This window comes from Amblyomma maculatum, chromosome 3, assembly GCF_055883805.1.
Source record: "Amblyomma maculatum isolate TAMU_Amacu chromosome 3, ASM5588380v1, whole genome shotgun sequence".
In the NCBI taxonomy this organism is placed as follows: domain Eukaryota; kingdom Metazoa; phylum Arthropoda; class Arachnida; order Ixodida; family Ixodidae; genus Amblyomma; species Amblyomma maculatum.
The window spans coordinates 133,392,756-133,418,520 of NC_139346.1; the positions used below are offsets into that span (position 1 = coordinate 133,392,756).

Genomic DNA, 25,765 nt, shown 5'->3' on the forward strand with positions numbered 1-25,765 from the left:
TGACAATTATCGTACGTAACTGTGAGGAGAGTGCCTTAACACTTTCTTGTCTGTGGGAAAAAGGGTGGTTTTTGGATGGTGTAAATAAAATTTTTTTCTTTAACAAAACTTGCTTGGTACAGGAGTGTTTAATATCAAATTGTAGAGGAGGAATTCCTCTTCGCAATGGTATTAGTGCAATCAACATATTTATTGAATAAGGGATGAAAAAAAAATGAACTATCAGCAAAAAATTGTAGTAAAAAACAACAACACAAAAGCACCCGATACAAATAAAACAAAAAAATTTCAAAATATATGTTTTTTACAACTGGGATCAGTGCAGCATTGGAAATCTAGTGTACAGTATTCGCTGAATTGGAAAAAAAAAAACAGTAGTCTAGGTCGACTACGCCGAGGTCGATCCTTGGCTGTCCTCTAGTGAAAAGCACGACTCCCTGCACTGCCGGCAGCAAGTAATACTACCCAAAAGATGTTGTCACCTTGCAGATAACAGTTGTGACCTTCAAAGCAGTAATCTCTTCCGATCAATGCACAGAAAAAGCGGAAAGTTTTGAGGAGCGAACGTGAAACTTGTCGAGGCCTGGCTGTCGACGTTCCGAGTCAGTTTGATGTAGTTTCTCTGTCAGTGCTAAAGTCTGAACAGCTGAATTCGTCTTTCGAGTCATCACTGCTGCTGTTCGCATCCAAAAACGAACTCTCCGATGCGTCAACTTCTGTGGAACCACACCGTTTCCGAGCAGCAGGAGTGCGCACGACGTCGACGCCATGATGTAAACAAGGATCGGCGATCAGCTGACTCCAGAGACCATCTGGACGGGCGTGACACAGAGGAATAATTCAATCAAAAGCAGAACTGAAAGAAGTGTTCCTCTATTTCCTATTGGAGGATGCCACTTGTCAAGGAGGGCTTTGAAAGCGAGAAAATTTAAATCGTGAAACCATCGATAGCGGGCTATCGATGGGAATAGGCGCAGACAGGGGAGAGTTAAGCATTTAAGAAACGTTACTAAAGGATGTGAGGGAGCAATGCGGTTATAAAATTTTGTTGTACTTGTTAAGAAATATTACTCTCATGCCTTGCAGTGTTTTATCGTTAGCATTGAACAGTAGTTAATGTGTGGCTGCCCGTCGTATTTTCAGGCCCTGGACTTGCCGTGAGGGTTCTATGTGGTGATGAGCCTTACATGGAGAAGGACTTCTCAGAAACTAGCGTCTTGGTCAAGATCATCATCGACTACTCTAGCTCACTAAAGAAGGTGGGTTCATGATTTTACTTTAGTGTACGAAGCGTTTATTTTTTCATGACTGCTTGTTTTATGGTTAGGACCTTCACACTTCAGTGCAACTGGATGCAAGCGTGAGCCTAGTTTTCATTCTTGGAGAACAGGCTCTTGAAAACAAATTTTATGCCGATGCCTATAGAACAAGCCCTTTTATCTGTTGGTATAGACTGGTGAGGAAGATTGCTTTGCCATTCCTCATTTAGGTGTGCTTGATTGCTTTCCAAATGGCTTTTTTTTATTATTTAATAATTTGTACAGAGCATCTAGTGTCTAAATTTGTGGAAAGTGGCTTGGCGTCTTCCTTAACGAAGCAGAAAAAGAAGCCTTGCTTGCTGCTAAGAAGTGTTGTCAACTTGTTCCTTTGTAGAAGCACTCCCTCATCAACCGGGTCCAGAATGGTGCGACGGAGGAGGAGTGTGAATTCCTCAGCCGTGTTTCGCAACAGTACAAGCTCACGTCGACCCTGCTGCCCATCAAGAGTGTTGGCGTCCAGGTGTGTGTGATTGTTGGGCCATATTTGGACATCATTCTGGTTTATGTGTGTACCGCAGTAACAGTGCATGCTTCAGGGTGTCTAGCAACCGGGAAAACCAGGAATGGTAGGGAAATTTCATCCACCGGGAAAAATCGGGGAAATGTAAGGGAAACCATCAAAAGTTTTGGCAAGTCAGGGAGAATGGCACAGTATATTCTGCGGTGCATTTCTGCTGGACACTAACAAGTCTGGCACCAGCTGTAACTCAAGTCTCGATGGCACGCTTGTGGCCGGCGTCTTCTGGTTTCACACCTGTTTCTTAATGGCTTCCAAAGGTTCGTTGCGTGCACGGTTACAATTTACTGTTTTCCGGCATCTCCATCGCAAGGAAAAACTCTGCACAAAGCGGTGCATCGAGAAACATGAGCGCAAACGGAGACGCGCATGAAGCGGCAGTCACGGTGGCAAACTCAAAACAGCCAGAAAAAAATTGACGCGCCGGTCACGCCAGTCAATGGGAGATGCTGAACAGCGCGCTCTTTTAAGTGTGCCGCGTGAGAACTAATCATAGACCATAAACGGTCTTCTGATAACTGGCGCGCACAGCCAGTCCGCTTGAGTGAAGCCATTTTGAGATGGCGCAAATTGACACAAAGAAAACAGCTTTAAACGAAGTCCAAGATAATGGCGATTGGCAAGCTGCAACGCCCGCGGCGCGGGCGGGGATTTCAAACAAAGTTTCTCGTTTCGGGAGGCATTTCATGGCTGCTATGACGTTTTGATAGCAGATTTTATCACATTTCTTGACCGAATGCTTCGTTAATAATTTGATTGCGCATTTATCAACAATCTGAAAGTTTGCAACTTAGACACAGTTTCCTTTAATAGCCGCGGGTGCTGCCACTATTATACACCTAGGCAAGGCCGGTCTCGAGGGAGAGCGCGCTACCCTCGAGACCGGCCGTGACCTAGGGTGCCTTGCATCGGGGCACCCTATATACACCGGAATTTTGAGCAATCAAAACCGCCGTTTTTTGATACATGGGACCTATAGGAAATTTTTCAACTGGTAGTATCAAAGAACTCTGCTGAGGCTGGCATCAGTGCACTTTTAATTTGCAGTAAACTTGCGACGTTTTTACCTGCCATTAACACTAATAACAGCCTTTCACTATTGTAAACTGCAGAATATAATTAATAAATAGCTTTTTGTTTGAAATTATTAGTTTGTGCTTATTGTCATCAGCAGCTACAATTCTTATCCTCTTCACTCGTCCGGGAATTTGAATTGAAATAATCGGGGAAAACCTGGAAAAGTAAATTCAAATAATCGGGGAAAACCTGGAAAAGTCGGGGATTTTGAAAACAGTGGCTTGCTAGACACCCTGGTGCTTCTATGCTCTGAGCTCACTGTTCATTTCATTGTTTGTGCATGCATTTGGAGGCTTTGGCAGGTGGGGTAGTATGCAGAACTCCGCTATAGTTAAACTCAGATGTAGTAAAAACTTGGATATAGTATAGTGAATCTGAAGTCCCAGTTCATCTTCCATGGATGAATGCGCATTCTTCCTTCTTTATAGCAAAGACATTTTTGGTAAAATTCGGTTATAATAAAATGCGTCAGGCTGCAACGAATTGCGAGGCAAACTTTTCTTAAAAAAAAAAAAATAAAAAAAAATGCAACACCGAGCGTTTTCTTTAATAGCTTTACCACTAGGATCAGCAGCACTCAGGAGAAGCCAACTTTGTGTAAGTCTTGGAGCCCTGAGGGAAAGCATGCAGCGCGAATGTAAGCCTGACTACAAACATGGAGAGAAGGTGGCGCGGTCTATTTAAAAAGTAAAAGAGGGTAAGAGTGCAGCGATAAATACGGAACGGAAGAATCAGCCGTACATTCACAGCACTGTGCAGCACGAAGCAGCAGTGCCAAGAATTGGTGGGCACAGCCTGTGGTTTTGCACTGCTTGGCTGTCGCACGTATTTCTCATCTATTGTCTCTTAAAAGACAGAAACAACGGAAGATGGGGACGCAATGTTCATGCAGTGGTTTGGTTTTCACATGAAATCAAACTCAATTGTATTCGTATTCACATTGCATTCATGCTGGAGAGGTACTTTCACAAGATGTCACAAAAAAAAAAAAAAAAAAAGATATCCTAAAACTAGAAAAAAAAAAGAAAATCTGACAAAGAGCTTAAGAGAGGGATAGAAGATATTTTAGTGCCTTCTTTTCGAGATGTGTTCAGTAAGTAGCCGTTTAACTACCAGACAGCATCTTCAGGATCATGTCATCACCAACCACTGATAGAGTAAAGATTTTTGCTGGTTCTATTGACTTTACTATAAAGGGATTCTACTGTATAACCAGCTAAATTAAAAATGGGTGAATGAGCGCTATAGGAAATTGTGCTAGCGTCCTCTGCTTTTTTCAGTCAAACACACTACTGGCAGTGTTGGCTGGGTTCTTAGTTGAACATGTGAACAGGTCTGTTTGGAGATGCAGTGCATGGAAAACAGTTCGATTATGCACATTATACTGCAGTGAAAATGGCTCCTAATGGAAACCATCTATGGAAACCATCTATGAAACAGTTTCCTTCAGCAAGCATTGTTTGGAAAGCCTTATGTGCGCTGTAGAAGAGATCCGTACCACTTTTATAAGGATGTCATCAGTGAAATTCGAATGGCCATTCGTGAACCTGTATTGATTCAATCCCCATCGAGCTCAGGGGTAATTGAAATCTGCCATGTGGCACTGAGTGTTTCTCCGTTGAGTGCATGGTCATTGAAACTGCCTGCACTGAATGTCTCGCATACGTATGAGAGAAACAAATACACTATGACAACAACAGTCGAAAACAGGTTTGTTGCGATGCAGAGAAACGAAGATGCAGATTGGGTAGCAACAGTGCCTCATTTGCTGCTGAACAGATATATCAGTGGAGCTCTTAATAAGTCATTCAGTTCTTCCAGTTACGACAACTTGTATGGTACATACTGGGCTGATTTATTTATTTATTTATTTTACATGCACCTACAGTGCCCGTTGAGGGCATTAAGGCCGGAATACATGGAGCGTTTTTGCCGCGTTTAACCGGCGTTTTACGCCCGACGGCGCGCACTCGACGCCCCGCGTCAGAAAAAACGCGCACCGCCACCGATCTGGCCCTGCCAGATATTTGACGCGCGGGCGGCGCGGCGTCCTCTCGAACCGGAAACGACTGTCGACGCGAGCCAATAGGAGCGCGGAAAGCTGGCATTTCCGGTTTGAGCGGCCGCTGTCAACATGGCCGCCATGGCTGACGAGGTATGGGGCAGTTTGGCCGCAGAAATGTGATTATCGTAAAAATAAACGTTTAATCAAGCACGGAATGTCGCTTTTTTGTGAGTATACGACATACTCTCGGATCGCTGTGTGTTTGTTTGCTCCCTGGAGTGAAATTTGTGAAAATAAAAAAGAAAACCGTGCCGCTGGTATCCGAGCGGGCATTCCGAAGTATCTTCGTTCATTCGAGCGAGCCAAATCCTTGCGCACCTGTGTATGCTTTCTACATTTAGCACAGTAGCATTAGAATGAGCACTTTCAGGATTTTACCACAAGGGACAGCGTCGCTTCTCTCACGTACCTCGCTCTGCGGTTATTTCCGCTCGCTGATGCATTTGCTTTCGCATCGAGGGATCCGCGGCGGCGCTCGCGCCGCTTCGTCGTTCCATGTATCTCGAGCTGGGCGTCGCGTCGGTGCGGCAGTTTTCGACGCGCGAAAATCGTGGAAAAAAACGCCGCATGTATTCCGGCCTTTATAGTAGGTGGGGCGTGGGGAGGGATATGTGAAGTTAGTCCAGACTTGCTTTAATGCTTTCCTGGTGTTATGTGTTATCCTAGGCATGTCTTGCTTCTGGTGGAATTTGGCGTTTGTGGTGAAGAAACTCCTTGCGGTGTTGACAGGGTGACCGGCGGACGTACAGCTACGTGGTGGGCCTCTCTTCCACAGAGGAGCCCACTGACTGGGAGGACATGATGCGCCTGGCCAAGCTCATCCCCAAGATCTGCCACAACATCAACAGGTGCGCCACTGATGGCCTTGTTCTGCTTCTCATCAGAAGCCGAGTGTGATGCAGTTTGAAATTCGTTTCAATTGCTTGGCTGGTGTTGTAGCATTAACCATATCTGTTTTTGTTTTAACTTCATTTTTTATATTGAAACCTGCTGCTGCTTTCTCGCTATGGTGATGCTTAAAAAAAACTGACCCAGAAGTTTATGCTGTTAAAAGCATGTTGGCTTAGTGGTGCATAATCCTGAAACACTAAAATTGTGGCTCTAGCTGTAGAGTCATGTCCCTTTTTTGTTTCTTTGTATTCTGTTTCTTTCTTCTGTTTGAAGCAGGGTGACATTGGGCTGCTTTGGGTGGGGCTACCAGCGTGTTGCTTTTCCCATTTTTTTCTTCCTCTTTCATATTTTAGAGCCTGTTAATAATTAGTTGCAGTTTCACCATAGCAGGTAGTCCTCTTATTTGAGTGCATGACTTTGAGTTCAAGGTAGAATCAGTTCTTGTTTATGCATTCCCAAATATCTTGGTTCCCTTGAACACTATTTAGACACTTGCACAGCTGATTAATTCGGATTTCGAAGGAGGGAATGAACTGTCTGGTGTATGCGAAAGATTGACATGTCAGATTTCTGTATGAAAACTTCTATCGAGCATTTACACCCTGCAGTAAAACCTTGTTTATTTGACCATGGTCAATTTGGAAACCTGGATGCTTCAAACTTCCTTTGCTGTTCAGGTTGACCCTCGTCTAAGTCTATGGTAAAAGATGCTCGCTTATTCGAACTTTACAGTTCTTGTGCCAGCTAGTTAGGATGGCCTTACCACAGAAGGCTGCGTCCAGGTATGATTGTCATGGCAATCAGTCGTCAAAATAGCCTTGCTCAAACCTGCATTGAATGGTGCAGAGTTGCCCATGTACCACTGAATGGTCTCGCAGTGGTAGATGCAAAGACAGGCGGCCCCACTTCCTGGGGTAGTTTGACCACTTGGTTTCGTAATAGCTTTGGTTTCACTTTTCTGTGCTTTGCGCCAGCTTAAGGGGGGACACCCCTCTTAAAACTTTTTTCCTTATTTATGGGTGGATCTGACTGAAACTTGCACCATTAATGTACTTTTGCATGCTGATTTCAAATATCTGATTAGTTTTCTTGTAGATGAAATAGCTTTCAAAATAATCCCTAATTCATGTTCTTCGTTTGGAGGTGAGTTAATTACTAAACACTTTATGGCATGAGGAGAATAGCCCTGCCAGAGTGATCTAGAAGGATCATAGAGTGCCGCTAGTCATGAATTAACGTGGTAGAAGAATTTGAACCAAAGTTACAATAAGTCAAACTTTTATGAATAAAAGCCCAGGTTGGCACCTAAGATTGATAATTAATTCGGTAAATGTTGCCGCATAATAACTGTACATATTTTTGTCCTACGGCACTGTCGAAGGTTTTCTCTTTCTAACAAGACAAGAATGAGAGCTATAGCACAAATAGACTAAGAGATATCTCTCCTCCAAAATTGCAGCACCCTCAAAATTGCAGTTTTGAGAAAACGAGGAAAAACACTTCACAGCATGTAGGTGTAAATTATGTCAATGATTGATATGTCAACAAGATCAGAAACAGGTGGAAAGTGATCTGAAGCGAAAATTAATGGCCTATGCCAATTTGAGCCAAAGTTACGCAATAGGAAACGCTTGAAAGGAAAATTCCATTTGGGTACCGAAGACAACATAACCTTCTCAGCAAATTTTCTTTTGTCGTCACTGCATTTACCTTGGTTTCATGAGACTCGCAGGATTCCCTTTCTAGAAAAAAAATTTTTAAAGCAATAGCAAGAACAGGACCAGAGATATTGATCTTTAAAAAATGCAACACTACTAAAATTGGGGGATTGTCGGAAGCACTCAAGCCTCACGGCATTTAATCAGGAAGGGCAACCCCAAAGACCTCATGCTATTAAAATGCACCAGGAGCATAGTCGGGGTGCATGCTGTCGCGGTGTTTTCTTTTTTCTGTTTTAGCAACGCCAAGCGAAGCCGCCCGCTTCTTTGCAGAACGTACGCTACGGTGCAAGTCCTTTTCTTCAGCTCTCCTGGACCCAGTTGCTGTCACATTTGTACTGCATTCTTGCAGAATTGCTGCTGCTGTATGCTTGCAGCCGGCATTGAAGCGCAGCACAGCTTCTGCTGTGGCTGCTTCCACAGCAAACAGTGATGAGTGCCGCTCTTTGTGGATCAAGGTCCAGATGACCGAGTGGAAGCTTTCGTTCGAGTTCTGGGTCTTCCCCCGAATGCACCTCTGCAGCAGGCTCTTCTCTGATAAACGACTATAAACAGGCAAAAGAGCATCAGCCACATCTCTTGGCAGACTGTAATTGTGCTTTGGTGCAGGCTCCTCTTTTGCCTTTGCAGCGTTGTGGCGGCACCATGACTTCTCACCGGTAGGACACAGACTGTGTTTGGGGCAGTCATCAGTAGATGTGATGTGGTAATATGTCGCCATCACAGCTCGCTGCATGGCATCCACATCACCTACATTTGATCGAAGCGCTCGGCCATAATATATTGCCAGCTTGTCAACTAGATCAGCTGTCAGCCTTCCTCTGCCGCCAAGACTTTGCTTCCCTGCACCCTTGTGTCTCTGCAAGAGGTTGCGCAAAGCTGCTCCCATACGCTTGTGCACGTGATTTATGCAGTCCTCTTTGACTATTTCAATGTAGCCATAGATTGCAGCATCTTTAAGAGCACTGAACGTGCGACTGTCCCCATCGCATAGCATGGTTGTGTAGCGCATGTTGTGGTGCTGCAGAGATCTTTCAAACAGAATTTTGCCAGCCTCTACTTCCATTTGACCAGCCTTGGAGTTGGTGTTTTTTTGGCACTGGTGGCGTGATTTCCAAAGTTCGTAGCCGTCAGTGTTTGGCTTGGGACCAATTTCGCAGCCCAGACAAAAGTTTGACAACACCACATAATCAAGCACGTAACCAGTGAAGAGTTCCACCACGGCACCGACGCCTATATGTGATGAGTGTCCGCGCGTCATCCATGTGCCGTCGTAGCACACGGCAATGTTCCCCCTATGCCCAAAACACAAGTCATCGTAGACCTTCGCCACTGCCTGCGCGGCTTGTGCCATAGCGGTCGTGGCGGCTCGGGTAGCAGCGGGTTGCAGTGTGTTCTTCAGATGCCGTTGAAACGTCTTGTTGTGCATCCCGCGCCGCGACAACCCCATCGCCGAAAAGATATCGTTCATTGCTGTCTGGCCGTTACCGGTCGACAGCATTGCTCGACTAGCCAGAATATTCAGCTCAAAAGGATTGCACCTTTTCTCGCCGTCAACCCTCCGCGAGTTCCACTCGGCCGCAATCTCACCGCAGTTGTCGCACAGCACGATCAGTTTTACGGCGAGGCCATAGCTCCGGTCGCTGGTAATTAAACGCACGCATCCACGACACGTTTTGCACCGCACGGCATCCAGAAGGATATTCACAATGCTGAGGTCAATTACCGCATAGGAGGCTGTTCCGTCCGCATCTGACTCTGCGGACGCACCACTTGCATCGGCGAACAGCGCGGTCTTTCGTGCCGTCGCCGGCGTCGATACCAGTCTATCAAGCGTAGCCTGCTCACGGGCACTCACTTGAGTTATGTCACTGTTAGTGACAGGCGCGGTATCAATACGTACACGACTGCAGTCAGCACGAAGAACGGCGCTGTTGTCCAGCGGAATCGGAGAAGCGTCGCCGCCCGCAACGTGATCGTCACACAATCCCGCAGCACTGGCACTTGCTTCTTGCACAGTATGCAACGAAGTCGCATTCTTAACGCGTTTCTTTGGTTGCTTTCGCCCGAACTTGTGCAAAGAGCGGTACTTCTTCGCGCCTGGCATGACTCTCGCGTTGCACTAGCGTGGTCGGCAGAAAGACAAAATGGCGTCACTGGGAGTCCGCATTTCAGGGCTAGCTTGCCGGAACCAACCAAACGACGCCATTTTGATCACGTGCCTTGACCGGCCAATAGTAGCGCGCGCTGCATGCTATCTTTTTGTTTGTTTTTTATGGGGAAGGCGGAGCGCACAGGGTTGCTTTCCGAAAGAAAAAATAAGCCGAAAGCGCGCGCTTTCGAACGAGACCAAAATCGCCGCGGTGGAGCGCGTAGTTCTCATGCGCCGGGCGATCGAAATTGGGTGTCGTTTGTCCACAATTTAAAGGGCAGTGGGTGTGGTACTGCATTTTTTAATCGCTATAACTTCATAAATACGCGGGGTATAAGGATGAAAATTTGCGTGCAGATGCGGAATAGTGCGAGGAATACGAAAATGAAAAAATTGAAAATCCGATTTTCAGGCCGATTTTCGGTGCCAAAGAGCCGTGTCCCCCCTTAAGTGGTGGCAACTATTGGGTGCGCATCATCCGGTCAACTGAGCCCTGCTGTGTGCTACTTCAGACACTGATTGGCGCCATTGTGCGCTCTCCTCATTCCCCGTGCTTCCATTTCAGCAGCATGCCAGAACAATGCATTCGTTAAGTGCTTCCTACCAATTATGCAGTAAAGCTTTCTTGCATGCGATGCGAGAGTTTGCGAGGGGGCTGCGTGCTTTCGTGTCACACTGTGAAAAATACTGCAGTTGCACTTGCCATTTTATGGCTGTTTGTCTTTGACGCTGACGACAGTCTGCGCACAATAAAGGATTGATGGAACCGTTAAAAATGGTTGCTGTTGTACTATACTCCTCAAACCTGGGTGACAAATCGGGCAGTTTTTCATACAGTAAATTTGCCGCATCGCACGTGACCCTTATTAGTTTTTAAAGATCATTACGCAGTTCTAACTTCAGATAATTTGGATAATCAGAACCTTCTTGCTGCTCTCTTTGAAGTTCAGATTAATGGGGTTTCACTTTAGCAGGGTCAGTCAGTGGGCCTGTTCAGATTAACTAGCTGCCAGAGCCCTTGACTTGTACATGAATTGCTCAGGAGGTTCGCCAGCAGTCCAAATGAGCTGGGTTTCTCAATTAATAGTGTCCTATTGGCATGATATTACTGATGCAGCTGCAGTCTAGGTCGCAAGCATTGGAAACCTACAAAATGATGCAAAGCTGTCATCTTTGCAAAATTGTCAAGTTGGTGCAGTGAAGTTGTGCAGTATTGGTGCCTTTGTTCATCATTTTCTCCCATTCCTTCTGCCTAGGCATATCCTGGTGTTGCCCTTCCCAAACACTGTATACTGCTCCACGGCAGCCTGGTCGTGACAAATATAGTGAACCATTTCTATGTCTCACTTTCATGAGGCAGTAACTGTTCTGCACGTGTGGCTGCCTTCTTCTCTATTGGTAGGATGGTACTCTCTGCTCTACCATGCCATAAGCAACCATGCCTGATGAGAGGTGCAAAATTTTAGAAAAGAATTGTGACAGCGGAGACTGTAGGCACGTGGTCAAGCATACTGTGTGCTGGTCTTTGCTTTTTCTGGAGGCGTCATTTTGTGTCGCTGCTTGTTGTGCAGGGTGGTGTACATCTTTGGTGGGCCTGTGGCATTCCCGGTGCAAGACGTGACCCCCACGTTCCTGACCCCACTGGTGCTGAGCACGCTGCGTCAGTGTGACTTCATTGCCCAGCGGGCCCTGCGGGCGTCGGGCTACGTGTCGGCCCTGTCGCAGATGCCGGTCATCCTGCTGCCCCTGCACCTGGACCGGGACGTGGTGAGCCGGCAGCCCTCGTGCCAGCACTCTGTGGTGGTGCGCACCTTCATCACTCAGGACTTCATGACGGGCGTTCCTGCCACGCCCAACAGACACCTGCCCTTGGACGTGAGTTGGGGTTTTCTTTTCTAAGTGCCGGGTATTGGGGGAAGAGAGCAACATACGTGTCTTAAGTCAATATTTGTATTTCTTCACATTGTTGGATGTTTTGTTTTTGTCTCCTGACATGCTTATATAATTTGCTTGGCGTGTTTCTTTTACATTACTTACGTAAGCTTCTGAAGAAGCTGTGGCATTTAAAAAGTAACAGTTTAGTTCTGTCCCACAAAAGCAGACGTGCTTAGCCTTGTGTGTTGAGCATGATTGCCTTCATTACTTTTGCTTCGAAAAACGGCAACACAACACAGCACATTTCTGGAAGTGAAGTTAGTTCCTAAATCTGTCAGTGTCGCAGTGTGCTTGAAGAAATGGTCCACAGTAGGGGCTGTTGGTCATGAAATATTTTGGCTGTGGCAGAATATGGCTGCTAGTTCTCCAAATGTATAGTAGTTCACATGGCAGAGCATAGCTACAGTTCATCGTACGTATATTTAGTTGTTGCTTACATCGAACTCTCGGAATATTCTGCTGAAAATTCTATGCAAAAGCATAGAAACGTATAGCTGTGTTGCTCTCTACAGTTGATTGTTTGTATATTTAGTTGTTGCTTACATCGAACTCTTGGAATATTTTGCTGAAAGTCCCATGCAAAAGTATAGAAAAGTATAGCTCTGTTGTTCTCTTTTATCGAACTTTCGTTCAGCAGTACATTCAAGAAATCAAACTTTGTGCCATGCCCCTGCAAGTCACATTCTTCCCATTTGCACAGTGATAACATTCTGCGAGCTAAGCAGAGTCTTGGGCATCTACTGCCAGTGCTAGTGCTGTAAAACCGTGATTTGAGGTGAACATCGACAGTGCTTGAAAGTAGCCTTCGGTCTGCTAGGATGCGGGGAAGGCTTGTTCGATGCACTGGCTGCACAGCCTAGCCTGACGGAAGGCATAGCAGGCCTGCTCGCATGGCCGGCTTCGCTCCTGAAGTGGGATGCAGCAGACCACTTGATTGAGATAATATTGCATTTATACCATATAAATAACAGAATTCAACCCCTTATTATAGGCAGTGGCATTTCCAAAGCATCATCTTCTGCAACTTTGAGACAAAATTAGCTAAGTTTAGCGAGATGCAGTGAGTGGTTTGCTGCCAATATGCTAGCGCACTGCACGAAGCTTGCTGCTAACATGGATGCACCATATTCATGCCAAATTTTTGGATTGTAGATAAATTCATGCTTTACCATATTCATAATCGAATTATTCATGTATCGAACTGTTTCACAATAACCAATGAATTCAGTAAATCTGGGATCGGCTTTATATTGAACTGAAAGCAGCTATAGGATTCAGCAGAACACAACTATGTTTTAGCCGACTTCCGCTGTGTATTTGGGTCTCTGGAATACCATTTACAATTGTACAAAAGTTACCTTGAGACCATGCTTGTGCATAAGCACTTTGGGCCTCTTGAATGTTGAATGTTACTGATGCATGTTGCGTATACTGGCATGTCTATAGCATGAATATTTTTTTCTCTGTTCATAAGGTTTAGACCACATCTCTTGGTATATTTACAAACAAGGTACAAATATAACTTGTTCTTTTCTCGCTGCTTCTCAAGTAAGTTGCCAGTATTTTCACTGGCAAAATCAGGCTGCAAGGCAGCAACTTTTTGATGGCTGTGGGATTGCAGGGCGTGCACAACCAGTAGCAGATATATAGCTATACAGTAGAACCCCTTGATAGTAGAGTCACTGGGACCAGCAAAAATCTTCACTATATCAGGGTCTTTACTATATCAGTTGTTGGTGATGACATGGTCCTAAGATGCTGTCTGCTAGTTAAATGGGCACTTCCTGAATGCGCCTTGTTGCCTAATGAAAAAAAAAAAAAAAAACTCTGAAATACCTTCCACCTCTCTGTTATCATCTCTTAGGGCAATTTTTTTCAGTTATAAAATTTGTTTACGTCTTGTGGAAGTACTACCTCTTAAGCATGAGGACAACGTGGCTACGTTGCTGCAAGACCACACACGCTGCACCTCCACTTCCTGCCTCCACTACCTCATGCTTCGTGTTGCACAATGCTGTGAATATTTGCCCATTCCTTCCCTTTCCTTATTCTTTGCTGCACTTTACTACGGCCTGCGCCGCCTCCTTTCTATGTTTGTGAACAGCTTTACTTTCTTTTTCTTATGCAATGCATGCTTTTCCTCACGGCTTTGAGGCCTCCGTAAAGTAGGCTTCTCCCGAGTGCTGCTAAGCATGGTAATAAAGCCACCTAAAAGAACACTCGGGTGTTATTTTTCGGTTTTCAAATACAAAAAATGGGTGATCGCATGCAGTTATGCATCAAGCAGCCTATTACCTTTCCTTGGACCTTTTATGTTTTTCTTATTTCCTGTACATCTTCGAGGAGCACAACAGGTTCAGTTATAGGTCGTGCTCGAGGGCTGTTTTTCTTTCTTGTCTTACTCCGTGCTTAGTTTTATTAGTAGGGGTGTGTGAATCTTCGAAATTTCGAATGCGAATCGAACATATGTGTTATTCGATTTGTGTTCGACTATCACCGAATATACAGACAGTGGCGTCAGTGACCACTTTCTCTCTTTCCGCTTTCACTCCCGCCTTCCTCTCTTCCCTTATGGCATGGTTCAGATGTCCACAGAAGCAAGTATGACAGATACTGCACCTTTTCTTTCCTCTGAACGAATTATTATATACACTTTTGTACTATTGTAGTTTAATTTTATTTGCAAATGCCAGTTCAATTCTGCAATAAACAAGATGGACAATGTTTATTTTTTATTTTCTATTTTTCTTTGCTGATCAGATATTCAATATCCAATTTAATATTCGAGGGCATTTTTTTCTCCATACTTCTGTTTGATTTGTATTTGAATATTTTACTACATAGTAGTTGAACGCCTTTCTCTGGTAGTATTAACAGCTTCTTAAAGCTTTTGCATAGCGTTTAGTTACAAATAAGTCAATAAGTCTACGGTCTGAGCGTCTGATTGCATGTGCTCGTTGATACACGTTCTTGAGCATCATTCTTATGTAACCAAATGGTGTGTGTCTCCTCATGCCCATTTACTCTGCTGTTTCTTGCAGGTGATCAAGAAGATGGTGAGCGAAATCCAGGCAGTTCCCGGCATCTCACGGGTCATGTACGACCTCACGCCCAAGCCGCCGGGAACGACAGAGTGGGAGTAGAGACATGCTCACAACAGCATTGACTCCAGTGTGCTCCATCACCTCTCCAATGGCCCAGGAACCAGACTTAACTTTTTGGCAGTCTTTTTTTACCCAATAGCATTCACACGTCACTGCAATGCAACCTCCTCGCCAGACTGCAAGCTGGTAGTTTATTGCTGATCCTGATTTGGACCACTGTTGTTTCCCATTGTTTATCTTGCAATCATAACTAATTGTTTTAGCTGTGCAGAGGCTGTTTTCATTTCCTTCGTCGAGCCACTTTTGTGGTATAGTCAGTGTGGGATATTGATGCAAACTGACCCACTAGAAAAGTTTTGTCAGCCTTGTTTCTAAAATTTATAATGTGCAGCTTATTTTCAGATACGTATTCCTTTTTATTGTATACGTTTGTTGCCCTTCATTTTTCGGGAAGGGGTGTACGTGCTAGATGAGAGCCTGAAATCCACGAACTCGTGTACTGTTTTCTACTGTGGTGTGTGTAAAGGCATTTTGTATACAATGCGTATGCTGATAACATTTTGATCCGATTTAACCAGAATTCTGTTCCAAAGTTTTTGGTTCGTTTAATATGTGTTAATTGATATTAAAATAGGCGCCACACGTCGCTCCTTCCTTGTCTTTTACCTTGGAAATGCGTTGACGCTGAGGGACGTTTTCTACTTCTCTTCAAATTGAGCTAGGGGGGTCGATACAGGCGTAATATATCTATATTCTTTTTATAGCCAGCTCCTTATCCCCTCCTAGGAGTGCATTGGGGTCCCAGGAAGGCTGTCAGAAGCTCCGTGTGTTTGCAGTACAAAATTTGGGCACCTTGGAGATATGTCTGCGCTTTTGATCAACTCTTGTGGCACGAGCAGAGAGATTTTGTTGAGTGGGTGATGTGCGAATAGTAATTTCGGTGAACAGTGTCCCTGAGTAGAATGTTGTTAGCTCGAAGACATTAAAAGAAGAAATTTTGGCAACTGTATACGAAGCCTCTGTTTCTTGGCTTTCTGTCTTATGTTTGCTCTTGTGCTTTAAGTATTGCGTCTGGTGTGAATGCTGCATTATAACTGTTACAAGAAGTGCAATTGAGATAATTATTGGTACCCATTGAAATGGTGGATAGTTGAAGGTGGCATTAAGTCATTGAAATGGGCAGCTATTCCATCTGAGTCTTTAGATAGAGCAGCTCCGTTCTTGCAGGTGTTTGAAAATCTCTTGCTAGCTGAAGAGCTTGTGTAGGGGCGTATTGCAACGAACATACGATACTGAACAGAGTGATTTATCTCTCATGGTTTTCTCTGCAGACATAACATGAGAAGAGGCCAGGTCTTTTGAAAAAGTTAGGTTGGAAGTCTTAGTAGCTAAAATTAATTCTGAAAAAAATTGGATGCCTAGAAAATAAACAAGATGCAGCACCCTTTTAATTTCTTGCAAATATATGTGCACAAGCACATGGCCAGCACATTCAAGCTACACTCACTCTTGTCCTTTATCCACCCTGCTAATGATGCGTGTGGTGTTCATTAGTGCCCATTTAACATTAAACATTCGCCACAGGCCTTTCAAAGCGATTTGCATTCTTCTGGTCTGCCTCTAGCATGTGCACATCATCAAACAAATTACAGCCAATTTACAAGAAATGCAAATTAGGTGCATAGCACTGCCTACTCTTCAGTACCAAACGGCCCGCTTCATCCATAGCGATGCGAATCAAAAGTGTGGCGCAGCCACATCCTGAGGTGTCTTCACAACATCTGCAGTTGCTCTTGTCACCGAGCAGTCCGGTGTGCAGCTCGGAACCGAAGTCGAGGGAGCACCACGCGTACATGTCTGCTGCCCATGAAGGCTGAGGAGCGACAGACGCTAGGGGAATGAGTTCAAAATTAAGGATGTGCAAGCGACACGTGCCTACTCAATCCGGAGTAATACGCGCTTGTACAGCATTGCGTGTGGATGGCCGCAACTGTGATACGTGCCAATGTTTCAATGGCTGCAGTTGTGTGGCCGCTTCACCTTCTCATTGGCAAAAACGCGCCACGGCTCAACACCACCTTGGCTCACAGTGTTTCTGTCTTCTTCGTACTTCGAGCTCACCCAGATTGAGAGAGCAGGCATCGGACTGCCACCAATGAAATGTGATTATGGTCAGAAGTGCTATGCACTTAAATAGTGCAGTAGGCCTGTGACCTTCCCAGTTTTTTTGTGTGTGTGGCCATGAGGGACGTTGAGGACAGAAATAATAAAAAGGCCTGTGTTGATGACAAATAGAGTATGAAAGCTCCACACTAGCTGTGCGAGGTATTTTAAGGTTCGGTTCCGAGTAGCACTGAATGAAAGTGCTGCATTCATTTTGTAGTTACCTCTGTGGCAGAACGACTGCTGTGCAACTGAGCTTTGTGGACGCTGCATCGTAAATTGTACAACTTGGTATGGTGTACATTGTGTACACCCTGGAGTTTATGCTGTTGCAGCTTAAGAAGTGGCATTCATGGTGCAGTGGTCTTCCACTCAATTCTGGACATCTGCTTGGACGTGCAACACTTAAGTTGAGGCGACACTTATTCTTTAAAATAGAAAAGAAAAATTGTTAGATTTGGTGACCTTCTGAGAGAACATTCGTGCAAAAAACGAGTTTTTTATCCTTTTTTTATGGTCATGCTAAGCGGTAAGGCCAGAGTTTTTGGAAGCCTTGTACTTCTCTCAGAACGGCACTTCTGAGGACTTCTGTGTGTTTGTTTTGGTGACTATTAAGGGTATGAAATTTTCCGCAATTTTAATGATGAACTAGAATGAATAGCCTAATGTAGGTTTTATTCTCATTGCAAAAAAAGTCTTGGGTGGCATTTTTACAGCACCAAGAAAAACAAGCTGCATTTTTCATTGAAAGCACAGCTGCTGTTAAAATTGCACACAAAAACTTACACAAGTCGAAAATATAAAAATACTGAGCAAAATTTGAATCTAATTTTCAGCTCTTGTGCAAACTGCATTCATTTATAGTATTGCTAGCACATTTCATAGCGATCTCTCTCACTACAACTATTCTGCAGCCAATACCTGAAAATTATTTGCGAAGTCTTGCTTCTCCATAAATGTTGCTCTTGCTGGCAGGAGCCAGTACTGGCTGGATCTCTTTCCTACTGTGCACACAAGACCATATCGGGAGGCATCTTTGACCACGAAGGCAGGCACGATGCCACTAAATTTAGACTTCCATTATTTGGATTTAGTGTTGGCTGAAAACATGTATTCTGGTGAATGCAACAATAGCATTCCTATGGTTGCCAAACCTGAAATGTTGAGGAAGGCTTTCAGTTTCTTGACAAGATCAGAAGTCTTGCTTGCTTTTGCTTAGCAGGAGTTGCATGTATTTCTCAATTGTTGAATAACATTTGCTACTTCTGAAAAAACTGTCTGGCAACAATGCACAACACACAAATATGACTGTCTGATATATGTTCATAGTGGCACTTTCACTTGGTGGTGTGGTTTGATTTCTAGGTTGTGGTATGGAATTCTCTGTGCTTTGTTGAAGGCGAGCGGATTATAGCAGCCATTCACTTCTGCCTGATCGGAAGGTAGCCATAGTTCCAAAATCACAATATTGGCATCCTGTTCAGCTTTTGCACTTAAGGACATCCTGATCGCAGCTTGAGCCCAACCAGATAGCTGTCAACATAAAATGTCTGTTGGACAGGCCATATTGGGAGGCCAGTGCATATTTATTACCAGATTTCCTGAAATGTGCGAAGCCAAGTTGCATTATTGTTTTCACATGGCTCCGCATGTTCACATCTGTCTTTTCTCAACTGCTTGAGTAGTGAAATGCTGCATTTCTCCACAGCCATCTGTGCTTGCTGCATTTGAGCAGCATAGAATGACAACATGAGGAATAACCAACTAGTTGCTCTTGATGTAAAATGCATTTCCAAAACAGGCTTTGATGCCTAGAATTCAGAAATCACATTTTGACACCTGTAAGTATTTGAGCCACATCTTCAATTAACCGCGCAGTATTCTGTGCAGCAAGCAACCTAAGCCAATGGGATATGTGGTATAGCAACATAAGATAAACGACTCTTTTCCAAAGAGAACTTGCGCAGAAGTTTTGTGCACGTACTCATTTACTCGAACTAGTCTGCTAGCGCAGGTTGATTTGCGATCTGTGCTCGATGACCCACAGTTACAGTTGATATGTGGCAAGAAGGTTAACCCAAGGAACACAACAGCAGATGACGTGTGAATGTTCCGGCAAGCACCAACCACCATTACTACAGCTTCGTCTTTCTTCTGTCTCTCTGTTTATGATCGTCTTCTTCAATGTTCAGGGACACAGGGTATATATGTAACATTACCCCACCCCCCCCCCACGAAAAGCACAGTCCCGGTGCCTACTAGGTCAGAACTACAGCAGGAGTAGCACGGCTTCAGCAGGTGACATGAATGATCTCGGTACATGGCATAGTAGACTGTCGTGGCAGATGCACAGGGGTGATCTCGTATGTCACGGAAGTGACTGGCCGTAAAACACAGTAGGGGCCTGAGTAGCATGACAAGAACTCCTCACACAGCCCAACTCTATAAGTGAGTCCAGAGCAAGACGAGAGAGCCTGGAGAGTAGTAAACATCCCGATGACGAGAATCATGGCAGCGTTTTTGAGAGTTTTGGGAAGAAGCCAGTAAGTGGCGAGCAAAAGCACAGGCGGCGTCAGCTCACGATATGGCGGCACGAACATAGAAACTGGCATCAGCGGTGGGAGGCAGTAAGCTGTCAAACTGAAGTGGAGGGTCGCGGCCGAATAGTAGAAGGGCGAGAAGCCCATTGTATCGTGACTGGGGGAATTATATGTGAACGTTACAAGCGGCAAAATATTATCCCAGTCACAGTGATCATCCGATGCATACATTGAGAGTTTGTCTGTGAGCGTGCGGTTGAAGCGTTTGGGTGAGGCTGTTCTCTTGTGGATGGTAAGCGGTGGTGAAATAGGGCTTAATAGAGCAGTACCGGAGAATTTCGTTGACTATAGGGGACCACAGCTTCGCAGGGGGGCGCTACATCATCATCATCATCAGCCTGATTATACCCACTGCAGGGCGAAGGCCTCTCCCATATTTCTCCACTTAACCCGGTTCTGTGCTAGCTGCATCCACTTGACCCCTGCGAACTTCTTAATCTCATCCGCCCACCTAACTTTCTGCCGCCCCCTGCTACGCTTTCCTTCCCTTGGAATCCAGTTTGTTACCCTCAGCGACCATCGGTTATCCTCTCTTCGCACTACATGTCCTGCCCATGTCCATTTCTTCTTAATTTCCACTAGAATGTCGGTAACTTGAGTTATTTCTCTGACCCACTGTGCACGCTTTCTATCTCTTAATGTAACCCCTACCATTTTTCGTTCCATGGCCCTCTGGGTTGTCCTCAACTTAAGTAGAACTCTCTTGGTTAGCCTCCACATTTCAGCCCCATAGGTGAGTACAGGCAAGATGCAACTGTTGTATACTTTCCTCTTGAGCGATACCGGTAAGCTGCTAGTCATAATCTGCGAGTGCTTGCCAAATGCGCTCCATCCCAATCTTATTCTTGTTATTTCCTTTTCATGGTCCGGATCTGCGGTTACTACCTGTCCTAAGTAGACATATTCGCCTACTACTTCCAGTATTTCGCTACCTAATGTAAACTGCTGTTCCTTCCCGAGGCTGTTGAACATTATCTTAGTCTTCTGCATATTGATTTTCAAGCCTACCTTTCTACTTTTTCTGTCTAGGTCATCAATCATTATTTGCAGTTCATCCCCCGAGTTGCTTAGCAAGGCAATGTCATCAGCAAATTGCAGATTACTGAGGTATTCTCCATCTACCCTTATCCCTAACTGCTCCCATTCCAAGTCTCTGAATACTTCCTCTAAACAAGCTGTGAATAGTACTGGGGAGATTGTGTCTCCTTGCCTAACACCTTTCTTTATGGGAATTTTGTTACTTTATGCAGAACTATAGTTGCTGTGCAACCACTATATCTTCCAGCACTTCCACGTACGGCTCGTCTACACCCTGATTTCGCAATGCCTGCATCACCGCCGAGGTTTCAACTGAGTCAAATGCTTGTTCGTAATCAATGAATGCTATGTATAAGGGCTGGTTATATTCCGAGCATTTTTCTATCACCTGATTGATGGTATGGATATGATCGATAGTAGAGTACCGTTTCCGAAACCCTGCTTGATCCCAATACACTATAGCGCAGCAAAAGACGAGGACACAAGAGCGAGAGACGAACACCACGAGCGCTATCTCGCTCTTGTGTCGAGCGCTATCTCGCACGAGCGTCTCTCGCTCTTGTGTCCTCGTCTTTTGCTGCGCTATAGTGTATTGGAATCATGTACCAACAAGCCCAAAAAACCATACTGAACCTGCTTGATCCTTTGCTTGATTGCAGTCTAAGGTTGTCCTGATTCTATTAGCGATTACTTTAGTAAATACCTTATACGTAACAGACAGTAAGCTGATTGGTCTGTAATTTTTAAGGTCCTTTCACTGGCGCTTGTAGCGCCAGTGAAAAGCGCCCTCTTTGGCAGCGTCCCGATAATTGACCGGGCAGGCCGGTTCCCCCTCCCATTGAACAGCTGCGCGAATGGCTCTTGAAAGGGGTCAGTTCTGCATGTGCTGGGCTGCTGCAGATCTGTTTGTGCAGTCGCGTGCTTTCTCCTTGATGCTTGAACGCTTAGGCATGCGCATTCTTCAGAGAATTAATAGAATGTTTCAGCGCAAACGTGAAAAAAAAAACCAAAACACTTGTGGATCATGTCCCCTCCGTGAGGCAAATTGACGAAAACGCCATCATGTTAATGCCGCTTTTAGTGCTGCAAGTAATTAAGTGGCAAAACAGTTTACAACGTGAAAAGTAAATCTCTTTTTTTACATAGTCATCTTCACAATGCAAAATTTTATTCTATGGCTCAGTGTGGCGCATGAAACTTCGCTGACTTAATAGATTGGATTTTGATACTTTTTCTGCTAATAATAATGAAAATTACCTTTATTCTAACACAAATTAAGAGTCCTGAAGGCGATATGCGAGGATGAAGAGAAAGAAGAGACCATCCACCGAATATGCCTACCAACTGCTCGCTTACGGTTCAAAGAGAAATGTCGTAAGCTCGGTTAATAAGTGCCAAAAAGAAAAGCGGTTGCTTATTTATTCATGCTATCACAGCACTCTCATACCCTCAAGACAACCTATGTGCAGAGCCATCGATGATAAGCGAATGCACTGATTTGGATGACAAACATCATGACTTTTTCACAATTCTTTTTTGAAACTGCATTCGGCCGCATGAACACTCCTCAGTAAATAACGATAATGGAGAAATGCTTAACTAAACGCTACGATTCCGTGCAAAAGTTTGGTAAATAAATGTTTCTGCAATAAATAATGCCGTACATTTCAATTGGATAGAAGTTAGTTGTAGGCCGTTCATGGCAAAAAATTGTGGGTGCGTCTTCTCTACTCGTAAATTGTGCAACAAAGAAGTTTCATCCGGAACATCTATTTTAGCATTCATGACTGCTCTCCAAAGCAGCAGCTTACAAGCAGTGGCAAGTGCACTTGCACGGCTAGCATTCTTGGCACTGCAAGCATGGTGCTGTTGTATGCTTTTAATAAAAAGAACCAAAGAGGGGCCATTCCGCACCCCTGTACACAATAACTTTTTTCCCTCTCTGAACGCCCTGGAATGCCAGCCAGACTGGCAGCGACCAGCAACATCTCTTTTGTGCGCCTGCGGGTGAGACGCGCGTGCACACAATGAAGGAGAGGGTGCCAACGGCACGAGCAGCGCGCGTACCAGTCGGGACTTTGGTTCAATGCGCTCCCCCGCGACGTTCCCGACCAGTAGTTCAGAAATTACCACCAGAGGAAGGAAGCGGCGCTGGTGTTGTGGGAGCAAACTTCAGAGAGTTGCCACCTTGCGGCTCAGTGGCGAAACCTACTCAGTGTGGCCACGGCCGGTCTCGAGGGAGAGAGCGCTTTTCTTACGGCCTCTCCAATGGGGTCTTTCCACCGCCCGCCGCGCCTCGGTGGGGTCGCAACCGCCCCACTGCTGCTCCTCCGCTACAGCCGTTCACGCGCAAGGGAAACGCGCGCTCGCTTTCAGCTTCGCCCGCGTCAGTTGCAACCGGCAGGTGCTGACATTTCACCCCTTATGATTTATACAAAGTTCGTCATCAACATCGAAGATTGATCGTGTACGAGGGATAAAATACAGTCAACAATCCGCTCACGTGCACTCTCCTTCGTCAGTGCGGCCGTGCACAGTCGAATGAAGCTTCGGGTACAGTTCAACATTTTTTACCTTTAAATTTTGTACAAAAATAAATTTACCAGGCTATGCAATCTGCATTTGAATGTTTTAAGCAGGTGTAGCGCGACCTGACGTGAGTGCATGGTGAACTGTTGGGGGGAGATTCTGTCAACCGCTACCGTCTTCGTTTAGATCAGAAGAGGCACCGGCAAAAATTCATGGCGCGTCTCAGATTCAGAGTAAAGAACAAACATTTACTCATATAGTAAAAATTTCACTTGTCTAGTGGAGTGGGCTGTTCTAGCTTCGTTCAAATCATATCAGTTGGTTGAAAGACCTAAGATGTATATGTAGTCTCGCGACTACTTTTAATCAAGGAAATGGGCATAAACAGTTAAGCAGAATCGAAAAGAGCGGCAAACAATACAAAAAATTGTTCTTCAAAGTTACACAATGCACTATATATTCATCAATTCATAAAAATGCGACCTGCATCTAGAAAATTCAGGTTCAAAATCTTCCTGCACGGCTTGTGCACATAAGAAGTTGGCCTCTCGGTCTTCTCTGTCACTTTCCTGGAATAATTAATTGAGAAGAAGAATTCTGAGAAATTTTTCAAATATCAAAGAAGCGGACATAATAACATAGCTGTTGTCAATTCCTTTCGGGCAACTCAGTGATGAGTTCTGAAACGCTGACTGAATCAGGATCTTAAGTACTTCGAGAACATTTGTGTGTAGTAGGTGCACGGCAGCTTTTTCGAAAAAAAAAAAGCTTGTCCAATAGGGCGACAAGCTCTGGTTTCGGATAATGCAGTCCACTAGAACATTGTCCTCGTAGAAGAGCGTACTACATGGGGCTGCTTCTTTCGCTAGTTTCAAGAAGAACAGAGCAAGCGTCAGACCCGAAGTTGATTAACTAAACGATATATCCAGCGACGTAAGGTGAACCGGAATATGTGACAATGGGAAATGGGATGGTAGGAGATGCCATCACTTCCTTCAGTGCCTTGATTTTGCTCTCAGATGAAACGTCCGTCTTGACAATGTAGTCATGTGCCGCTAGGTGTTACGGCCCTCGCATCTAGCATATGTCATTCCCTTCTGCACATTAACCTTACTTTCCCGAAGAGAGTCTCAATGGGTCGCTATATAAGGCTTGAAATGAGTCTTCAGTGAGAGTGTCCTTCTTTAACGCTTTAGAAGTTTCTTGCATACTTTCGATATAGCAGGTGAACTCATTTGTAAGTCACTGCATCGAGTATCACCTTCATCATTTATTGGCCTTTTTTTACCACTTCAAGCACAAGTGGTGTCATGAATATCAAACCATTTTTTGTTTTCATAATAAGCATAATATCAAGTAAAAATTTCATTAAAACTATGTTTATTTGCAAAATTAAAATAATGTTTATAATACCACACATTGCCTAATATATGAATTGTAGTAACATTTAAAACTCAACCCTACAACGTTTGCTTTGACTGTTATACTAATACTTTATATCATGCAAGCATTTTGCAATATACATTACATTTTTATGAAATTATTTTCATCTTCGGTGCTACATGAATGGTTTCGCATCTAGCGCTGAAAGGCGGTTTTGCTGTTGCAGACGAGTTGCTGTCATGTTAGCCTTGAAGAAGCTTCGATGTGATCACTGCTCATTCAGTTTTCTTTTTGTTCCTATTCTTCTACAGGCTTGGGGAAAATTCGGATTAAAATGGACAAAAGTAGCTACCATGCCGCAATGTATGCCACGCTTGTCGAACGTTTGCTGAACGACAGTGTTTTTTATATCCGTTCACGTGTGGTACGTTGACGACATGCCGCTGCAGCATGTATCTTATGTTCTCTTTAATTTCGGTACTGCACTCACCACGAAACTAGCGAGCGACAGCGCCAAACCAGGCAAAAGCCACCCGCCGCCGCTGAAGCAGACGCGGAGCGAACAGTGAGCAGGTCGCGCCCCTTGCGGTGGCGGAGAGCGTAACTCAAGGAGAAAAGTTCCCATTGTTCCCGCGGCGATTGAGAAGGCCGTAAGAAAGTGCGTGCTCTCTCCCTCGAGACCGGCCATGAGTGTGGATGCGTTTTCGCGACGCGTGCCAGCCCGCAGTGATCTACGCGCGCATGCGGCGTGTACAGGAGTGTTTTTGTTTGTTTCGCGGTTCCTGTGCGCTTTTGCTTACCTATATGCCTCTTCCAAAAGAAATATGAACAGATACTAAAACATATGCAACCGCAGACTGCTTCATATTAGCAGAATGCAGTTTGAACAGGCCACTCTATGCCTGCTATGCCTTCTGTGTGTATGATAGAGTTGTGTGAGTACTTCTTTTTTCTTTCTGCTTTTAAACCTCAGTTGCGGTATCTCAGTGGTAAGGGCGCTCTACGGCTGATTTCGAGAACGGAGGATTCAATTACGACCGTTTTGAAAAGCGCTCCTTTGCTGTGGGATTTGACAGCACATTAAACAATCTCACGTGGTCGATGTGGTGGTAATAATGAAAAAAAAAAAAAAAAGAACGACACCGAAACTAGCCTCTGCAACATCCGTCATAGGTCAATATGCTTTCTTTTTTTTTTCGTTTCTTTTTTTTTTTTTTTTTTTTTTGCTGTTGAAGGCTTTTGCGCATTCGTAACAGTGGTAGTGAGCACATTTT

At 44.7% G+C, this 25,765-nt stretch overlaps 1 protein-coding gene across 2 annotated transcripts in view; it reads left to right on the forward strand.

Moving 5' to 3' along the window:
- The window catches only part of bur (GMP synthase burgundy), a 35,504-nt gene extending 19,717 nt beyond the window's left edge, over positions 1 to 15,787 (forward strand). For both annotated transcript variants that reach the window (XM_084598092.1, XM_084598093.1), the window contains exons 10-14: positions 1,144 to 1,259; positions 1,654 to 1,779; positions 5,708 to 5,826; positions 11,311 to 11,614; positions 14,716 to 15,787. In XM_084598092.1, the coding sequence (XP_084454218.1) occupies positions 1,144 to 1,259; positions 1,654 to 1,779; positions 5,708 to 5,826; positions 11,311 to 11,614; positions 14,716 to 14,817 (767 nt within the window). In that variant the 3' untranslated portion in view covers positions 14,818 to 15,787. The remainder of the gene's footprint in view (positions 1 to 1,143; positions 1,260 to 1,653; positions 1,780 to 5,707; positions 5,827 to 11,310; positions 11,615 to 14,715) is intronic.
- The last annotated feature ends 9,978 nt before the right edge of the window (positions 15,788 to 25,765 follow it).